We start from the raw sequence: 19,652 nt of genomic DNA on the forward strand, positions 1-19,652 counted from the left end.
ACAGAACATAACGCGAAAAAGTCGATGATTGTACAAAAATCAAAAAGTAAAAATAGCTAATTCAGATCAGATATAGAACGTGCTAGCCAAAAACCTATTCCCGTTTCCCAGAACTGAAAACCATGAGATGATCAGACATGTGAGCTAACAGCTCAGCAAGACATACACTAGTCGATCAAAATACTCACAAAAAGCTTAAAGAATAATTTATTCAAATAGCCGTATAGAATTAAGACAATCAATGTATAAGAAATCATATGAATCAGAACAGAATGCAGATATCATATAGAACAGATAAAACAATCAGACTTCAGATATTCCACATAAAACAGATAATCAGAGAAAATCAAATAACAGATACAGAAGAACTTGATCAAGATTCGTATCCAGAATCATATAAATACAAATTGATTTTTTTTTTTACAGATCAATCAATATCGATCACTTAGCTATTTGACCCAGACAGAAGCTCAAAGGCATTCTGGGCCCCTTAGCCTTCCCTCCACTACACAGATAAATAACTCAAAGTATTCTGGCCCCCTTATGCCTCCTTTTGTCTTACAGTACAGAATTATTCAGAATATACAGAAATTAAGATCATAATTCATTTTCATAGTCCCGACCCAGACAAGAAGTCTCAAATGATTCTGCGCCCTTTATTAACTCCCTTTTGATATCATTCAGATTCACATCAAATTAATTAAATGAGAATCAGATTCTTATCGAAGAAAATCGTCAGAGAGTAAACGTTAACAAAACAAAAATCGACGGATAAAAAATTCACAGTTTCATAAAAATTAGCCTTACAGAGATCGTGTAAAAACATCATTTCAAGACGTTTCTGTACTGAAGCAATATTTTTCAACAATAGAAAATAATTTACTATTTGATAAAAATCGACAAATTAAAATAAACCGAAAAACTTTCTAGAAAATACTCAAAACGTGCAAAAATTATAATCCCCCCTCCCAATCAATATACAAAATTACGCGGTAAAATTTACACGGTGCAAAATATATTTCCGTTTTGCTAAGAAAACAAAATCTTAAAAAAAATCCGTCATAAAATCATATTTGAAAATTGAGAAACACAATGATGCTCTACCCGAGTTCGATCAACTTTCCCACTACGAGCGACGCACAAATGAAACCGAAACCCCCAAAATGCGGCTTTGTTCACTCTTTCATCTTTTTCTCTCTTCCTGCACTTCTCTTCTTCTCCTCTCTCTCTCTCTCAAAAAATTGAAATAGATATTAATGGTTGAGATTATTTCCCACTTATCGTCCGACGATATTTCGCCAGTCGTCCCGGACCGATCATCCCGGGCTGTTCACATACAAAGTTTCCGTACAAACGAAATTTCTCTTCGATAACTTCCAGTGCGATCTACGTCGATTGCATTGTACTCAATCATTTGTCCGACGAAGCTCTCTCGTTAAGAGGCTTTCAACTGTTCATCGTCCGGACAAACCCAATATTCGTCGGACGAAACCTGGAAGGAAAATCATAAACAGTTGAACATGAAAGAAAAGAGTTTCACAAAACCATGAGTTCGTTGGCAGTTAAAAATTGATTCGCTAGCTTAACTTTTTAAGCCCATTACAAATGGGATCCATCCATCTGGGTAAAGGCTTGGCCATTATATCATTATATAGCACATATATAGTTAGAGAGGTCGTGAAATCGTTTTAGGACGATAATAGGTTGGAAGAATACCAAATCAACCATTCGACTAGGCCAAAAAGGACGCTTCTTAGCGACATAGGTGGAAGGACCCTTAGCGACGAGCCACATAGGTGGGAAAGATCATCAATTTGATGACGAATGTTGGAAGGACTTAGTCGGCAGCGAGAGGTCGAAAAGGCCGTAGTCTGTCCGAAGGAGGTTGGAAGGACTTAGTCGGCTGGGGATGAAAGTCGAGGTGGAATGAAGGTCAAGAAAAGACCGCATCCTGATGACATGTCGAAGGATCGTAGTCGCGGACAAAAGTGTAAAAGACTGCGTGGACAACAATGGTGCCGCGTAGAGTCCAATCGGTATAATTGGCAACGCTGAGTGAAGTACGATAAGGGTGAACCACAGGCGGTTCCAATGATGCCACGAAAGTTGAAGGCAGATCGACTGACTCCGGTGGAAGTCTGGATAAGTCCTACGACAGGCTAGGGCCCAAGATGCTTTAGTAGAAGTCCAGCGTGGTCAAGGTGGGGTGGAAGTCTATGCAAGATTGGCGTCGGTTAGTGGTCCGGTGGCGAGGCGGGTGCGAAGCGGCAAATTGACAGCCGGCGTGTGTTCTGATTATGATTGTGGTGAAAAATTCGGCGACAGTTCGATGGACGTGTGGAAAGTCATCGATGTCTGCGGCCTGGGAGGTGGCTTCAAGGCAGAAGTACGACGTGACATGAAGGCCTGGCGTGATAGTTCATCGCTGGCTGGGTGGAGGCTTCATTGGTGGTGGAGATGGAGCTCTTAAAAGCAATCAAAATACTCTCTCAAATCTTCACCAAGGGCCTCCCTCTAAATAGAGAGTGAGTGTCTATTATAAATGTTCATGCAGGACACCATCCCATATATATATAAGAAAGATACCGAGCAGGTTCCGAGTGCTCCATTCGAATGTCATGTATTGTTCCTCATATCATAAAGCATTTTTAAATGTTTAAAGCCTTAAACATGCCAAAAATCAGCAATTTGGGCTAGTGGATTTGTCCGCTGGTGCCACTCGATTGACTATAAGCATGTCATTTTGGATATCATTAATCCTCAAAATATTTTTAAACCTTCTAAATGTGGTTCGGGCCCCCATTTTGAACTCATTTTGGCTCGGATCAGATCGATTTTGGTGTTGTTGTTTGTCTTTTTGAGATATTCAGTTTGACTATAAGTATGATGAAATGGAATTCTATGGTCTTGAATTTTAATTATGAAAGTTTTCAACTTGAATAGGCCTCGAGATTTGTGCACGATCAAGATGATTTTTGTGACCGTATCAGTCACCCCCTATTTTGGTGCATCGAATCTTGTAAGAGTCCAAAATAAATCAGAAATTTTAACATTCTTTGAAATGAGCATTAATCGGAAAGAAAAAAAAAAAAAGTTTTACACAAAGCTTTTTCAAATACCTTCAAAACTTATCATAGATTCTCTTTGAGCTCCAAAAGTATTAAAATTTAATCCAGAAAACATCTAAAAATGATTTCCGGACTAAAAAAATATTTCAAAATCTAACTTTACAGAAAAAAAGTTACTTAATCAATTAATTGATACTTAATATTTTTAACGAATCTACAACAAGAATAAATTTATATTTATTAGTCCATTATTAGTTTTAAATAAATAGTTATATAAATATATTAACATGTTACCTGTAGAAAGGCTGTAATATATATATATATATATATATATATTTGTCATTATTACTTTAAATATAATAGTTATATAAATATATTAACGATTAACTGTAATAGGTGGCTACAGTCGATGCCTCAATAGGCGATTTTTTTTAATTAACTTAATTAATTAAACCTTTAGTAGTAAACTACTTTTTTTGGCTCCAAAAAATTTTCAAAAAAATTTCAGAAAATCTTTAGAAAATTTAGAATTTTTTTCTTGAAAGGAAAAAAATTAATTTCCTTAATATTTATATTTAATTTAATTTTTTTTTAAATTTGTTTCCTATTTTATTTTGCAAAATAGGATTTATTTATTTTTGGGCATTAAAATATCTGAAAATAAATTAAAAATCTCAGAAAATTTCCCCCCAAATTTCCATTGAAAAACTATAAATGCTCCCCTTAGGGGTCAAGGAGAAGGTTCCGCTTCTCTTAATCGATCCAAAAAATTTCTCCTACAAACTAAAGAGAAATCGGACTAGCAAAAATTTAAAAGTTTTTTATGGTTGCAATAAAAAATGGATACTCTTGGTGTGGGAAAAACTATCCGGCAAGAGTTTAAATACCGACGATAGAGGCGATCAAGATCTTGTGGCTATATTTTTCCCCTGTTGGAAGGCAATGTCGTTGGCCAGAGGTGAGGGTGCCCTGAATAGTACCCAAAAAGATGGTTATGGCCCATCTAACAAGAGGAAAATTTTAAAGAACCTAGATGATCCACCAGTTATATTTTTTATCTCTTCTTCTCTCTTTCTTATCCTCGTCGTATGAATCTTCAAGCATTATCCATTCATTTATGTATGCATCTCTAGGCGGTAGGCTACTAGATATGCTAAAAGTTATTCCTTCTACTCGTAAAGTGGTTGAGTTGATGTGAGCTCCTCGGACTACGGAGGTTGATGAGAGTAGGAGATTGATATTGATTGATAACGTTAACCTGTATAAAAAAGGCCTAGAGAATTAACAAATAATGTATGACAAATCTGAGGTATCTAAAACGTGTACTCTTATTAATGATTAGATTGCCCAAAGTTACAATCAAAATAAAAATTAATAAGAGAACTCTATACAAAATAAAAATTTACGCTTTATAAAAAGAAAAATTCTGAGATTGATGAGTAAGAAAGAGTTTAGATGCTGCTCAAATCTTACATTATTCAGAATGAAGGCAGACAAAGCAATGAAAAAGCGAGAAGAATCATAATGAAGTGGAGCCTATAAGATGATGGCTGTATTGAAGCGAAGGATGGATTCAGCTATTCAGAGAAAAAAATAAGAAAATGAATACAAAATTCAATTGGTATCCTTTTGTTATGCTGTAGCTTTGAATGATAAGAGTTTGGAATCAAAGGAAATGAAAGAATAACCGAGTGAAGTGAAGTCAAAGTGTTAAGATTCATTTGTGCTAGCTGTATATATATATTTTTTTAAAAGATGATTGTTGATACGTCACCAAAAATCATCTAGATTGGGCATGAATCTCGATGCAAATATGAATTGAAAACTTTTAAGATTAAATTTGGGATCATCCAAACTCTGATTTCAGCTAGCTCATAGTCAAATTGAACATCTCAAGGATACGAACCCAACGACACTGAATTCTATCCAGTCCGAGCCCAAATGGGTCCAATTCGACGGCCTGATACACATATGGAAGGTTTAAAGCATAAATTGGATGACCAAATGATATCCAAATAAATCATGCTTATAGTCAAATAGAGCGGCTCGCCGAGAGGAATCCAACAAGCCCAAAATCGATCAATTTTGGCATCTCTAAGGCATTTAATTTCTTGATAAACGCTCAATGATCAAGGAGATCGATCAATATGAGCCGTCTGATAGAACACTCCAATATGCCATCGATCTTCTTCATATTTACTAACTATATCATTCTAAAAAATTATATATAAACCCCCACTTCCCATATGAAATGGGGGCTGGGAGTCTTTGGGAGGAGGAAAGAGAGAAGAGCTCTGGTTCTTGAAGAATCCTAGAGCTTCAACCCGGTACCACCACCGACAAATTTGCACCACCAGACCACAATTGATGAACCTCTGGACAATAATAATTGTCTAACCTCCGTATGGAATCCACTAACGAGCTTTCCTCCAACCATCGTCGCCCGATCACGGTCCTTTCAATCACTGTTGCTTGACTACAATCTTTCCAAACATTGTTGCCCGCCAACTACAGTCCCTTCAACCACTGTCGCCCGCCGGCTACGGTTCTTTCGACCCTCGTCGCCCGACTACGGTCCCTCCAACCTTTGTCACTCACTAACTATGGTCCCTTCGACCACCGTGGCCTGCTGACCATGGTCCACTTCAACTACAGTCGCCCACGGACTACAATTCTCATATCACTGAATTTTTTCCCAACTCTCACAGTGTAATATGTTCTATATGATGTATACTTGCAACATTGAGCAAAGGCCCTCTCTCCGAGAAAGGGCATCATTTGGAATAGACTACAAACACTAGTGGAATCATTTTTTCAACTGTGTGAGGCCTCGTGGTTTTTCCTCTTTAGGGTTTTTCATTAAAAAATATTGGTCTCTTTTTACGTACTTTCGCACCCCTCTCTCTTTCATCCGTCCATGTGCTGGTTCTTCAAAGCTAAGACATTAAGCACTTTATCAGCTTTCTACTGCAGCGAATGTTTCAGGACGCAACAATTGTAAATTTATCATGCAAAAAGTAAATTTTTTTTAAATGATTATGAGTATTATACATGTTTTTTTTAAAAAAAAACAAATAGATTATTATTTTTATTATATCTACCACACTGATATATTTTAAAGTAGTTTCGATCAAAAAATTTCTAAAAAATAGCAAAGATGTACCATCCAAATAAAAATGTGGCACCAATTTCAAATATGAAGTAAACCTTTAGCCAACTTATGAATTATTATGATTTTGCTATATTTCCTTCTCCTCCCTCGACTTAAATTAAGCAAAATAGTAGATTGGCTGAAAATTGGATTTGCTTGGGTGGACTTCCCAAAGTTATAGAGCCTCTATAAGCTTCTAATTCTACTAAGCCATATAAGGTATTTAATTGCTCTGGAAGAGAAATGTCTTTCAACACAGAATTGCCGGTCTATCCTGGTCATTTTTTGGCTGCCTTAAATTTGATTCAAAGTTATTGTAGCTTATATAGATCTTTGATCCACGCAAAATTATTACGTGCGGTCATCAGATATTGTCCGGGGGCTAATCAGGACGTGCCACATCATCAATACATTATGTTTAGTTGTTGTGTACTGCTGTGTAAAGCATCCTGATTGGTCTCTGAACGATTTAGTGATTCACGAGGCATTTGCACCATTGCATGTATTGCTCAAGGAAGAAACATTTTTATACCAATTATGGCTGACAAATGTCAACCTAAAATTTTATCTCCAGGTTTATTTAAAATTATTGTAGTTATTTTTTTATAGGGAAATTTACATACATATCACTTTATAACATCCTATTTACATATCTAACACCTAAAACTTTAATATTACATCCATACCACCCTATATTATTTTAATATCAAATATACCACTTATATTTCTTTCCTACCACTCATATATTTCATTTCTACCACTCATATTTTGTATGAAAATGAACTATGGGTGGTATTTATGTAATATTAAAGTTTTAGATGTTAAATATGTAAATATAATAGAATTAAGTGGTATGTATGTAAAACTCCCTTTTTTATATTATTTAAATATTAGAATATTATATAAAAACATAAATATATAAATATTAGAAATATAACATATAAGAATTCAGTAACATGCATATTAATATTTTTTAATGTAAAATATTATGTTTTAATCAAGACAAATAAAAAAAAGGAGGATTTACATACATATCATTTTATTTCATGCTATTTACATATCTAACACCTAAAATTTAATATTACATGCCTATCACCCGTAGAATAAATATATGCGCATGAAATGAAATATTAAAGTTTATATGCTGGTTTGGGTGGTGATATATTTAATATTAAAATTTTATATGAGTGGTAAGATTATAATATTAAAAATTTAGGTGTTAGATATGTAATTAAAATAAAATAAAGTGACATGCATATAAATCCTATTAAAAAAATACTTTAATAATAATAATTTTTAAAAAATTTTGCCATTCCATGCTGATCGCCGAAGGATCTCGCCGCCAGCTCCCATGTGAATCCCAACTTCGTCCTCGCGGTCGACAAAGTAATGGCGCGCCCTACCTTTCTTTTCCTCTTCCTCTTCCTCTTCCTCTTCTCTGCATTCTCCTCTACTTCCACTACACTCGAAGCCAACACCGCAGTTTCGACTCTCCCCGCCGCCGTCGACTTCCCAAACCCTCACCTCCGCCGCGCCTATTTTGCCCTACAGGCCTGGAAGACAACAGCCATCTTCTCCGACCCCAAAAACTTCACTTCATCATGGGTGGGCTCCAACGTCTGCGATTACACCGGCATTTACTGCGCCCTACTGCCCTCCCACCCCTCCATCACCGTCGTCGCCTCCGTTGACCTCAACGCAGCCGATATCGCCGGCTACCTCCCACCAGAGCTCGCCTTACTCTCCGACATCACTATCCTTCATCTCAACTCTAACCGCTTCTGCGGCGTTCTTCCCGACACCTTCCGCCGCCTCCGCCTTCTCCACGAGCTAGATCTTAGCAACAACCGCTTCGCCGGAAACTTCCCCTCTGTCGTCCTCTCCCTCCCTTCCCTCCGCTATCTCGATCTCCGCTTCAACGAGTTCGAGGGTCCAATCCCATCAGCCCTCTTCCGCCTTCCCCTTGACGCCATCTTCCTCAACTCGAATCGCCTCCACGCTGGCATCCCGGAAACCCTCGGCGACTCCCCTGCCTCCGTCGTCGTCCTCGCAAACAATGATCTTGGGGGTTGCATTCCCTCCAGCATCGGAAAGATGGAGAAAACCCTTAGTGAGATAATCCTCCTAAACGATAATCTCACCGGTTGCATTCCCCCCGAAGTCGGCAAGCTTCGCAAAGTTAAAGTTTTTGATGTGAGCTTCAATCGGCTGCAGGGGCCGATTCCGGCATCATTCGCCGGATTGGCGAGTACTGAGCAGCTTGATATTGGGCGAAATCAACTTACAGGCTTTGTTCCTGGTTTCGTTTGCGGGCTGCCCAGGCTCCAAAATTTTACATTTTCGCATAATTTTCTCACCGGCGAGGCGTCTGAATGTGGCGCGAGAGGGAGAGGGTTGGTGCGAGATGGGAGAGGGAACTGCATAGCCGGAATTACTAATCAGCGGCCGCCAACCCAGTGTACCGCGGCTGATACAAGGGAATTTGATTGCAGTAAAGCTAAGTGCGGCGGAGGGAGAATTGGCAAAGCGAGGAGGATAAGGCCGTCCCCGCCGACTCCACTTTCTAACTCGCATAAAAGCTTGTTCTCCGGAACGCCTCCGCCACCTCCTATCTCAGAGTTATCGCCTCCTACTAAATCTTGTGCTCCGCCGTCTCCCATGGCATCCATCCCGCCATTGCCGGCGCCATCTAGCTGCGGCCATTCAACACCGTCACATTTTGCACCATCGCCGGCGACGGTCGTTTCTCCACCACCAACAGAGCATCCAGCATATCATTTACCACCTCCGGGTAGTCTACCCGGCTACCACCATCCACCGCCGGCGGAGCATTCCATGCCCGCTCCGCCTCCATCGGAGCACCTGCGAGAACCAAAACCACCTCAGGAAATGCCCCTGCCGTCTCCGCCAGAATGCGCTGGTCAAAACTTGACTTTGCCGCCGGTTGTCGGCGTGTCATACGCGTCGCCGCCGCCGCCAACCATACCCTACAGCTGAAGCGCCACTATTCCGAAGCAGCTTTCGCTAATTTATGGTTATTGTTAAATGTGCATATTATGAAGAGAAAATATTATTCTATACCTCTTAATTTGTAAACTAGAATTTCGGTATTAAGATTATTTTATACCAACTATTTATTTCGGGGGCTGTTTGGTTGACACTTGGCACTAAAGTGAGTGTTAAGCAAATAATTTAATTTTTTTGCTGTTTGATTGGACACATAATATAGTGAAATAAAATCCCCATGTATTGGGAACTCTCTATTATAGTTTATTTTATGGGTAAAACAAAATTGTCCAAATTTGAGTGAAAAAGAAATTCATGAGATGACGGCAAGAGAAAGATGTATGTTTCATGTAAGTATGGTAATAGGAGATTATTCCTTCCTCTTTTGTTGTAGGAATCATCGTCGCTTCTTCGTCCAAGTTCAAAGCTCTTCCCTTCCTATCATATTGAAAGCATAAAAAGTAACTATGGGAGCTCGCATGCTATGAAGTTAGCTTTCTTCCATTCGTGTGCTTCTTCAGCCAAATCCCGCCAATTCGCAAAAAGGGGAAAAAGGCCCGACTACCATCTGCCTGCGTTAGTGATGTGATGATGGCTACTGTTAAGAAGGGAAAGCCCAATCAAAGGAAGAATGTCATACCTGATGTTATCGTAAGGGAGACAGATGATTTATTCCACCGTTAGGTTTAGCATCATAAATCCTATGATTTGGCATATTTCCTACTCAAAATAAAGCATAAATCCTGCTCACAATTTATAAAACTTAGCATGTTGAAACAAAAAATTTTTATAGCTTAGCAAGTTCTAACAGTGATTTTACTTTACTCTTCATGTATCCAATTAAATATAAAAAATAAGTCATTTGCATTCATTTTACAAAAAAACCAAAAAACCTCATATATTTATTTTACTTTATAATGCATTTCTTTTTCAGTAAATCAAACAGACCCATAGAAAAAATATTCGGATCCTATAATTAGAGGCTTATGAATCCTATATAATTAGTAATTAACTAATTACTAATTAAACAAATGATTAGTATTTTCGATCATTCAAACTTATAAGTTAAGGAGCGTATTATTTAACACTTGAGTGGAAGAATTGTAATAAAAGCTTAAAATTGAAACTAAGAAATAAATAAATTAAAAAAATTATTACTTATTTCAAGAAAAAAAGACATGTTATTTTTATATAAAAATAGTATTATATACTATGATTAGAAAATAGTAAATACCAATTTTCAATTATATTATTTATAAGAATAGACTATTATGTCAAATGCTACACGTTGTCGAGTTAAAGGCCAAAATATTATTTAAAGTTTTGTATGGGATGTAAAGCTATAAGAAAGTCGTCATAAACGATAGAAATTATTATTTTTGGAGTTCGGATGTAATCAGAGGTTAATCCGGACGCCTCATGTCATTCAATGCACAATATATTAGACGAATTTTTAGCCCCATAATAAAATTTTTGGAATTAAAAAAAAAAAATCTGTCTAAAAAAACAGGCCCTGCAAAAAAAAAACGAGAAAAAAATTTCTATATCTCTCTCTCTCAAAAAAGAAAGAAGACGGCCCCCACCAAGAAAAAAAAAATTCTGTCTCTCTCTCTCAGAAAAAAGAGACGGCCCCTAAAAAAATAAACAAAGAGAATTTTTTTTTCTATTCTCCTTTCCCTCTCTAAAAAAAAGGTGCGTGGGCCCACAAAAAAAAAAAAAAAACAATTTTATTATAACAGCAACCGGCGAACAACAGTTGCTGCATTAACCACCAGCTCTAAGTAGTAATTATTGTGTCCGGACATCGAACATGTCCACAGATTAATAACAAAGCTCCACGTCACTTGGGCGCTTGGTACCGAGCACTCGGTATCGCTAAGTATTTATTCGGATTTTCGGTTTTTTGTCCGAACGTAATAACTTTTCCGCTCTAAGAGGCGCTTCATGCGAGCCCTCCGCAGGCGACCCGGCCGGCCGAATGTGTCAGAATTCGATTTTTCTGCTCAGACTGTCCAAAACAGACTTGTTTTGGATCATAGAAATCATTTTTCAACGTTTTAAATCCAATTTTCACACTTTCGGAGTTCAACGGAACATCTATGATCAAATTGGAGAAATTTTAAATTTTTTGGAACACAACTTTTTCTGACATTTTTTGCGATTTGAACTATTTGAAATACTATTATAAGTATTTTTGGACTTCTGAAGCTTTGACGTACGAAAATAGGGGGCAATTGATATATCATAAAAAAATTATGTTGATCGGGCATGAATCTTGAGGAGAAATTAGGTTGGAAACTTCAAAAATTAAATCGGAGACCATCCAAACTCCGATTTAAGCAAACTTATAGTCGAACTGAATGTCTACAAAAATCGAACCCAATAGCAAAAAATTTGATTCAATCCGAGCCCAAATGAGTCCAAATCAAAGACCCAAAGCACATTTGAAACGTTCAATCCATAATTTGGATTATCAGACAGTTTAAAAATATAACATGCTTATAGTTGAATTGAGCGGCTCGACGAGACAAATCCATCGAGCCCAAGATCATTAAATTCTGATATCATTAAGACATTAAAATATCCAATAAACAGTCCACAATCAAAGGATTCAACATCGCTTGTCCATTCAAAACACTCTCAATTTACCCTTGATATTTCTCCTATTTTTTGGTCATGCCACTCTTAGAAAATTATAAATAGACTTCCTCATTTCTCATGAGAGGGGGGTCAAACAAGGGAGAAATTAATGGGTCAGGTCACCAGACACAGCTTACGTTCGGTATTCACAGTACTGAGCAGTACTGAGCTCGGTAATGTGAAGAACTGAGTACCGAGCAGTACTAAGCTGCAGTACCGAGCAGGAGCTCAATACCGAGTAGGAGGTGTTGTAGCGCACTTTCATTGGGCTCCAAACACGTCCGGTGACTTGACCCAATAATTTCCCCAAGCAAGGAGGAAGAAGGAGGCCCAAGCAAGGAGAGTAAGAGTTCTATTGACACCAGACTCCTCGACCACAACCCGGCCACCGACTGACGTCGGACTTCCGCCTGTCGCAATATTTCTACCTAACGCTTGAACTTCTGCCTTATGCTCAAACTTCTGCCCTTCGCCAAACTTTCGCACGTCAATGGACTTCTGACCTTCATCGGACTTTCTTCTAACTTCTACCTGATGCCAGTTTCCGCTCATCACCGGACTTATATCCGATGCTAGAACTTTTGCCCGTCGCTAGACTTTTACCCATCGTCAGACTTTCGTCGGACTCCTATCAGGAGCCGGACTTCCGTCTGTAGCTGCACTTCTACCTAAAGCCGAACTTTCCCCTGCCGTCGAACTTCTGTCAGTTGCCAAACTTTTACCTGACATCGAACTTCCACTTGTCGCCAGACTTCTTCCTCTCACCGGACTTTCATTAAACTTTTATGTGCATTGGTGTGTATTGATTTGTATTGCTGTGTACTACTGTGTATAGGTGTGTATTGGTGTTTATTGGTGTGTATTATTGTGTATTTTACTATGTATAGCTATTGTGTATTGCTGTATATTTTATTGTGTATTACTATGTATTTTAATATGTATTGTTGTGTACTGATGTACATTATTATTGTACACTCAAGCTTAAATGAATATAAAATATTTTATTTGAACATTTGAAAGCTTTTTTAGCTTTTACACAGCTATGTATTAGAGAAATTATACTGAAAATGTAATTTTTAGCCACACAAATTTGTTCATTTGATGTAAGTTTTATAAGTTTTTTATGTAAAGATATGAGATTTTAGAATGAAATTATTTAAGGTAGTTACATTGAAAGCATTTAGTGAAAATACAAACTTTCAAATAATCATCTTTATTATATTCTTGTGGTATAATATTTGCATCCTTTATAGTTATATATTTTTTTATTTACAAATCAAATTTGACTGTTGAAAGCAAAAATTTACTTTAAAAACTTATAATATATGACTAGTCAATACATAGCTAAGTACTTTTAGAATACTTAAAAACCTTTTACTTCTAATCAAAGATTCTAACAGCCCCTTAATGTTGGGAGGCAAACAGTATTGCTCCAACCTTTACAATCCTTAATTATTAACAATAAAATCACTCATCAAGCTCACTTAACCAACTCAATAAACCACAAATCATATCATTATACTTTGAGTCCCTCACACTAGATTAGGAGATGTTTATTATTCTCATTAAAACAGTTAGGCAACTTTTAAAGCATATTAATATATGACTGACAACGAGCGATTTTTTTCTATTGAAATCTCTGGATAAATCAATTTGCATACATTTTCATACATTTTCATACATATCAGCTAGTGGAAGACAATTTCCTTTGTAACAGATTTTTCAAATAATTTTTTTAGTATAAATACAAACAAAACACAATCCCAAGCGAATGAAAGATTATTACGTGTGGAGACCAGACAAAAAGAACGGGTTGATTTTGTCTATGTGAACGCAATGGTGAACAATAAAAACACAATTTACTGCGCTTTTACTATTCACGAAATGATTCTTTGTGTCTGATCTCCGCACGTAATAATTTCTCCGAGCGAAACGGAAATCATACTTATGAAGAAAACTGAAAGCCAAGTGTACATAATGTATATTACTAGGTTGAATCAATAGACGAGCAGATCACCAGTGATTGCAGCATGTTAAAATAGTCCTCAAATTAAAAGCCAAGTGTACATAACGTCTACATCGTTCAGAGTTCATCCCCACATAAATGAACAAAGCTAGCTTAAAATTCTGGTTCTTATACAATTCAAAGCTTATATAAATGACGTAATATAAAAAAAAAAATTGGGCACTAATCATGGTTAATATGCTACCTATCTTTCAGTTCTTGCTCGAACTGGGAAAGTTTCTTGCGAATTGGTTCCAGGAAAGACTGCAGGTCCTCGCTAATCTGTGCCTTAACCTCTGCAGAAATGTCATTGCTAATCCGTGACTCTATCTGCAAGAGGAGCGAAAGGACAATTACCAGCATTTTATCAAGTTGAGACGATTTAAGATGAATGGAAATGTAGAATTAATATGCCAAACCTTCAAGTCATCTAGTTCACCAAATGAAAATTCAGGAATATCTACATGGCCTTTGATCTTTTCTTTTTGATCTTTGATTGACCACTCACCTGTTTTTTTTTTTTAATAATAAGTGGCTACTTCAGTAGCAGAAACGAAAGCAGCAGAGTATAGTCAAGTCATCTAGTTCACCAAATGAAAATTCAGGAATATCTACATGGCCTTTGATCTTTTCTTTTTGGTCTTTGATTGACCACTCACCTGTTTTTTTTTTTTTTAATAATAAGTGGCCACTTCAGTAGCAGAAACGAAAGCAGCAGTATAGACATACAAAACAGAAAAGAATGTGGCTATTGAATGTCATTTGCTTACTAGACCTTCGAATCTCAATGTCAACTCAAATGTGTAGCCAACTCTTTTTTTGTTCCGCACCGTGATCAAAAACGCCTGTGGCATGGATAGAGTAGATGTTGAAATATTTAGCCAATTAAAAGACAACCAATTAATCACGGGCGGATCTAGACTTAATTTTTAAGGGAGACAAATTTATAAATAAAAGTGTAGAATTTTTATTTCATAAATATCCTCACAACTAAAATTTGTTCCGGAGGCGACTCCTATTTGTTCATCGTTGTACGCTTCGCATATATGTCAGGGGTTTCAAGGGCCAGCGCCCCCGGAATAAATTTTGGATGTAAGGATATTTTTAGATTCTCTTTACTATTTCTCTTTGTATTTGGTTCATCGTTCTCTAACAATAACATCTCTACGCAAAAGATTGGAAAACTTGCTAATCATAGGAAACTACATGAATTTTTTTGTCAAACCATGAGGCTGCTAATTGCAATGTCAATAACAAAATTGGCATGCCATACATAGCTCTTGTATTTCCAGTCTATTAAAGATCTAGGAATAAAGCCTAACGTCAGCAAAGTTGAGCAAGTAGAGAGCCAGGTAATAGCTAACCAATCATTTCTCAATTCAGAGTGATCAACACAACTGTAATTAATTTCTTAAAGGCCCATATAAAAAAAAATAAAAAATCTATATATATCACATGATTTGAATTATGCATACCTTCTATTCACAGCAATAACACTATTTCATTGTCATAATTAACAATTAATTTTCTATGAATATCTTAATGCAGATCATGCATATATATTTAGCAAATGATTGTGCAAATTTACAAAATTAAGAGTCTAAAAGAAGTTCAACAAAATCAATTAGCTTTCCATCTATAACAATTTCAAATCAACTCATGCTGGTACATCTAATAATAAATGAGTTATACACAAACTCAATCATAATTAGTACCAAATCTTTAGACGTGTATTTTCTTTAATGAGAAAGTGCAACATATCGCTCATACTCCAATTAACTACTTTTGTTTAACAATTAATTTGTGGGGTATAAATACTTGTAAACTTTAATTAGGTTCCCATTTTCTTCCCAATTTTTTTTCAATGGAAACACTTCTCTATCATATGTAATAGTATAGGTAATCCATGTAATTTTATCACTTCATTGAAGTATACTTTATTATGTGAGACATATTAGTAGTTTTAAAATGTGAAACAAAATGCATTTTTAAAAACAATGAAACAATACAAAAATGAAATAATGTTTCCTCAGCATTTGTGGCAATTCTAGGACAAAGTATATGCTAACATCCTCTCAATATTTATATAGAACAAGCAATAATACATAATACCCAATGTTATGTTTCTTTTCCTTACGCAAGCTCTTCATTGTGAGGCTATACATACAACATTGTTGGCTAATAATAACTATCATTAATCATGGCTAAATTTTATCACAGTTGAAAGGCCCATAACACTCCTAATTCTATCTAAGATGAATTTTGAATGTTCACCTTAATATCCATCCTTAAACATAAAATTCTTGGTAAACATAAATGAGGCACTAGTTAAATCACCTAACTTGCTAGCATGTGTGCTCGCACACACGGAACGGCCATGCCGACCTAGCCGTCCGCTCCAAACCCATTTACGAGCAAACCCCGCTCAATCTTGCATGATTCGTAGACTCCTATCCCCCGCCTTCAACTTTGAATCCATGGCACTGCCTGACTAAACTCCTCCTCAGCCATCTTTGTCTTACCCGAACACCTGATTAGCACGATCCACACTTACCTCTATACCCTCTTAGCCTCTCGATCCAACTCACATCCTGCTTCAACCAATCCGACCCAATCAGCCCGCGATCCGGCCTAATCCTCGCCGATCTTAGGCTACCCATACCTGATCCAATCTGATCAACCTGATTTGACCCAATCAATCCCCCACGATCTGATATGATCCGCTCCAATCTGATCTGATCCACTCCAAAAGAAAGCAACATGTGTTACAATCACAAATTGGAGACTAGAAGACCGATTCCAGGGTCGATTATTACCCCGAAGCCCTCGGCCGTTCAATATTTATCCGGCCAAGCGAATTTGAAAGGGCAAGTGCCCTCCCAACCTCCCTTTGTGGGGACAGGGTGCCAAAAAGCTGCCAAATTTTTTAGAAAAAATATAACTAGTTATTTGACTTATTTCAAAAACCAATTGGAAGCCCTGAAGATAGATTTCGAGACCCATCAACATCCCGAAACCCATGGCTGTCAAATCCTAATCCGGCCAGGCGGAGTAAAAGGGCAAATGCCCTCCTTACCTCCCTTCACAGGGAAGGGAAACCGGGAGGCTGCCGAAACGTTAAACAAACAAATGACCCCCACACTTAATTAAAATTAGATTTAACAAATGATAAAAATAATAATATCAGTCACTAAATATAAATTGGATAAACATGTGAAATACATACACTCATGCCTTTATTGAAAGCTATAACTATCTCTGCAAGTATTCAATACTAAGCAACAATACATCTTGATGCAAACTCTGCCTAGCTCTACTCTTGTCAGCTTCTTTTTCACCCCTTAAAATTGCTTGCATCTTCTTGATGGAAACTAGAGAGTTACCAATATTCAAGGATTATGTTAGACATCTCGACAAGATAGAAGAGCTTATGTCGATGATGACAAAAATCCTCAATAATGTTTCACATAGTTTATTCTCAATTAAAGAAAAGATGGATCGATCAAAACATTTAAAGCCCAATGATAAAGATGAGGGGTCTTCTCATGAATATCTTTCGACCATCATTCAAGATCTTCATTAGAAACATTGAAAATTGATATATCGTTCTTTAAGGATGACAATTATCGAAGTTGATTGTTAGAACTTGACTAGTTCTTCTCGTATTACAACCTTTTGGAAAAGCAAAAGTTCACAAATGCATCGCTTTACTTGGATCGACATGTTGAAGTAGTTGAAGATAAACAGCAGACTTTTAGCGCTACAAAATTTAATGGGTTTGAACATTGCAGGCAATAGCAAGAAACCTATAACAAACATGATGGCTTGCTCGTGAATGATAACAGTGGACATGCAAATAACACATGTATTGTCTATGGGTATGAGTAAGAGATCCTTAATGCATAACCAGTCCATCTGTAAGTAAAGGATATAAAACCTATAAAACGCTACAATTCACATGTGAGAAACAAACCAGGCTGTCCGTGGATAATAGCAAGAAACTTTTAATACATGCTACAATTCACCTGTGAGCAAGAGCATAATATTGATGGTGCACACAACTAGCTTGTAGGTGACAATAGGAGATTCACAGTAAACAAAAGCTCATTTACGAACAAAGGGCATGATCTATCATTGTCAGTTGAATAAAATATGTAAAATATGCTAAATGATAAACTCGAATGAATTAAATGCCTAATACGTTTTCAAGCCATTGGATCCGCAACCCACTTGTACAAGCGGATAAAAAGTGATATCTCTATAATAGTTCCAATTTATATGTTGAAAACACAACCTGCATGAAGTCCGATCATTATTTTGAATTCCTAAATCCTAAGGTTCTAGAATGCTGCGTGGGCATGTATTCAAGTTTCATCATCCTCCTTGAAAGGACTAGAGTCGACACAATTTGGATTAACAAATAAACATCTAAATAATTAATCTTTTATAAGTGATTCGCCACCGCCCCGATGATGGATGTGTTAAAAGACAATCTCAACCGAAAAGGTTAAATCTCAAAACCAATAAAAATCTGAAAAATTAAAATGAATCTATCACTTAAAAACTTAAAGTTAAAACCCATCCACCTCCCGCAACCGTTTGTTAGGAGTGATAACTTTGAAATTGACCTCAGCTCATAAAGAGAGAATGTCGTTTTGGGTGTATCACTAAGATTCATCCTCAGATACTATATTGCCAGTAGAGACGTGGCACATGCCATCTAATTAGGTGATTTTACCGTAAAATGACACAACTATATTACGATCACGGCCAAAGCCCGTATATTCCCTAATGGTTTCAAACCCTTGAGTAATGAATCATAGGTATATTTGATAGGCATAAAACACTTTTTCTCAGCTAATGTGAATTCAAATATATCTCTTTAAACAAACACCACCCTAAATCTATACAATATTCTTGGACAAATCAACTCATGGCTGCCGACAATGTTCCTTCTATCAGTTTGGGTTGATTACCTCCTCTGACTAAGTAGACCAGGGACCATGACAGTCCGGGATGACATAACTATGATATCTTGATTCAGCTTGTCTTTGTCCCCCCCATCACCTATTTCAAGTACAAGTTGATAAATTTCAAATCTAAAAAATTCCTAAAAATCCAATTTTTAAAATCACAAAATTTGCTGCTACTATATGTTGGGTACTCAGTATTTATACTAGCATTAATCGAAAGTTCTCTCTCGTTATCGGGAGGGATAATTAACTATATGGCCTTGCGCCTATAGGAAACCAGAAGTCAGATCATAAAGTCCTCGCAAAATGAGGGCGAAATCTCAGGGTAATGTCTTATCTAAAACCCAATCTGCCTTCAAAAAATTCACCCGGAACTTAAATCTAGTAAACCTCTCCTCATCCGTCAAATAAAAGATGCGACGTAAGAGCCCAGGGCACAAAATTTTCGAAACCCATATATATATCAACATCAACATCAAGCCTTTGTCCCACTACGTGGGGTCGGCTACATCAATCTTTTTTCGCCATTGTGTCCGGTTAAAAGTCAAATTCTCATCTAAATCTAATAAAGAAATATCATTTCTAATATTTTCTAACCAAGTCTTTTTAGGTCTACCTCTATCTTTCTTAACATAAGCTAAATCTAATACCTCAACTTTCCTAATCGGGTCATCGGAAGGCCTCCGTTTAATGTGACCAAACCATCTAAGGCTCTCTATCTTTCCTGGAGCTACTCCCAACCTTTTTCACGTATATGCTCATTTCGTATCCTATCTCTAAGGTCAAAGCCACTCATCCCACCCTAAGCA

The 19,652-nt window shown here is 36.9% G+C and overlaps 2 protein-coding genes across 5 annotated transcripts in view; one reads left to right on the top strand and one right to left on the bottom strand.

Moving 5' to 3' along the window:
* The first annotated feature begins 7,608 nt into the window (after positions 1-7,608).
* LOC110095623 (leucine-rich repeat extensin-like protein 2) lies at positions 7,609-9,216 on the top strand. Its single transcript, XM_020821243.2, has one exon. It carries the CDS (start codon positions 7,609-7,611, stop codon positions 9,214-9,216), a length of 1,608 nt encoding a protein of 535 aa, XP_020676902.1.
* Positions 9,217-13,878: 4,662 nt separating this feature from the next.
* LOC110095219 (activator of 90 kDa heat shock protein ATPase homolog 2) overlaps positions 13,879-19,652 on the bottom strand; it is a 57,160-nt gene continuing 51,386 nt past the window's right edge. For 2 of the 4 annotated variants that reach the window (XM_020820681.2, XM_020820674.2), the window contains 3 exons: positions 14,646-14,715; positions 14,290-14,378; positions 13,879-14,200 (listed from right to left, as the gene is read on the bottom strand). In XM_020820681.2, coding sequence (XP_020676340.1) covers positions 14,072-14,200; positions 14,290-14,378; positions 14,646-14,715 — 288 coding nt within the window. In that variant the 3' untranslated portion in view covers positions 13,879-14,071. The remainder of the gene's footprint in view (positions 14,201-14,289; positions 14,379-14,645; positions 14,716-19,652) is intronic. The other 2 variants (XM_028691855.1, XM_028691856.1) reach the window with 1 other exon arrangement.

The sequence above is a fragment of the Dendrobium catenatum genome, unplaced genomic scaffold, assembly GCF_001605985.2.
Source record: "Dendrobium catenatum unplaced genomic scaffold, ASM160598v2 original_scaffold_76759, whole genome shotgun sequence".
NCBI lineage: Eukaryota > Viridiplantae > Streptophyta > Magnoliopsida > Asparagales > Orchidaceae > Dendrobium > Dendrobium catenatum.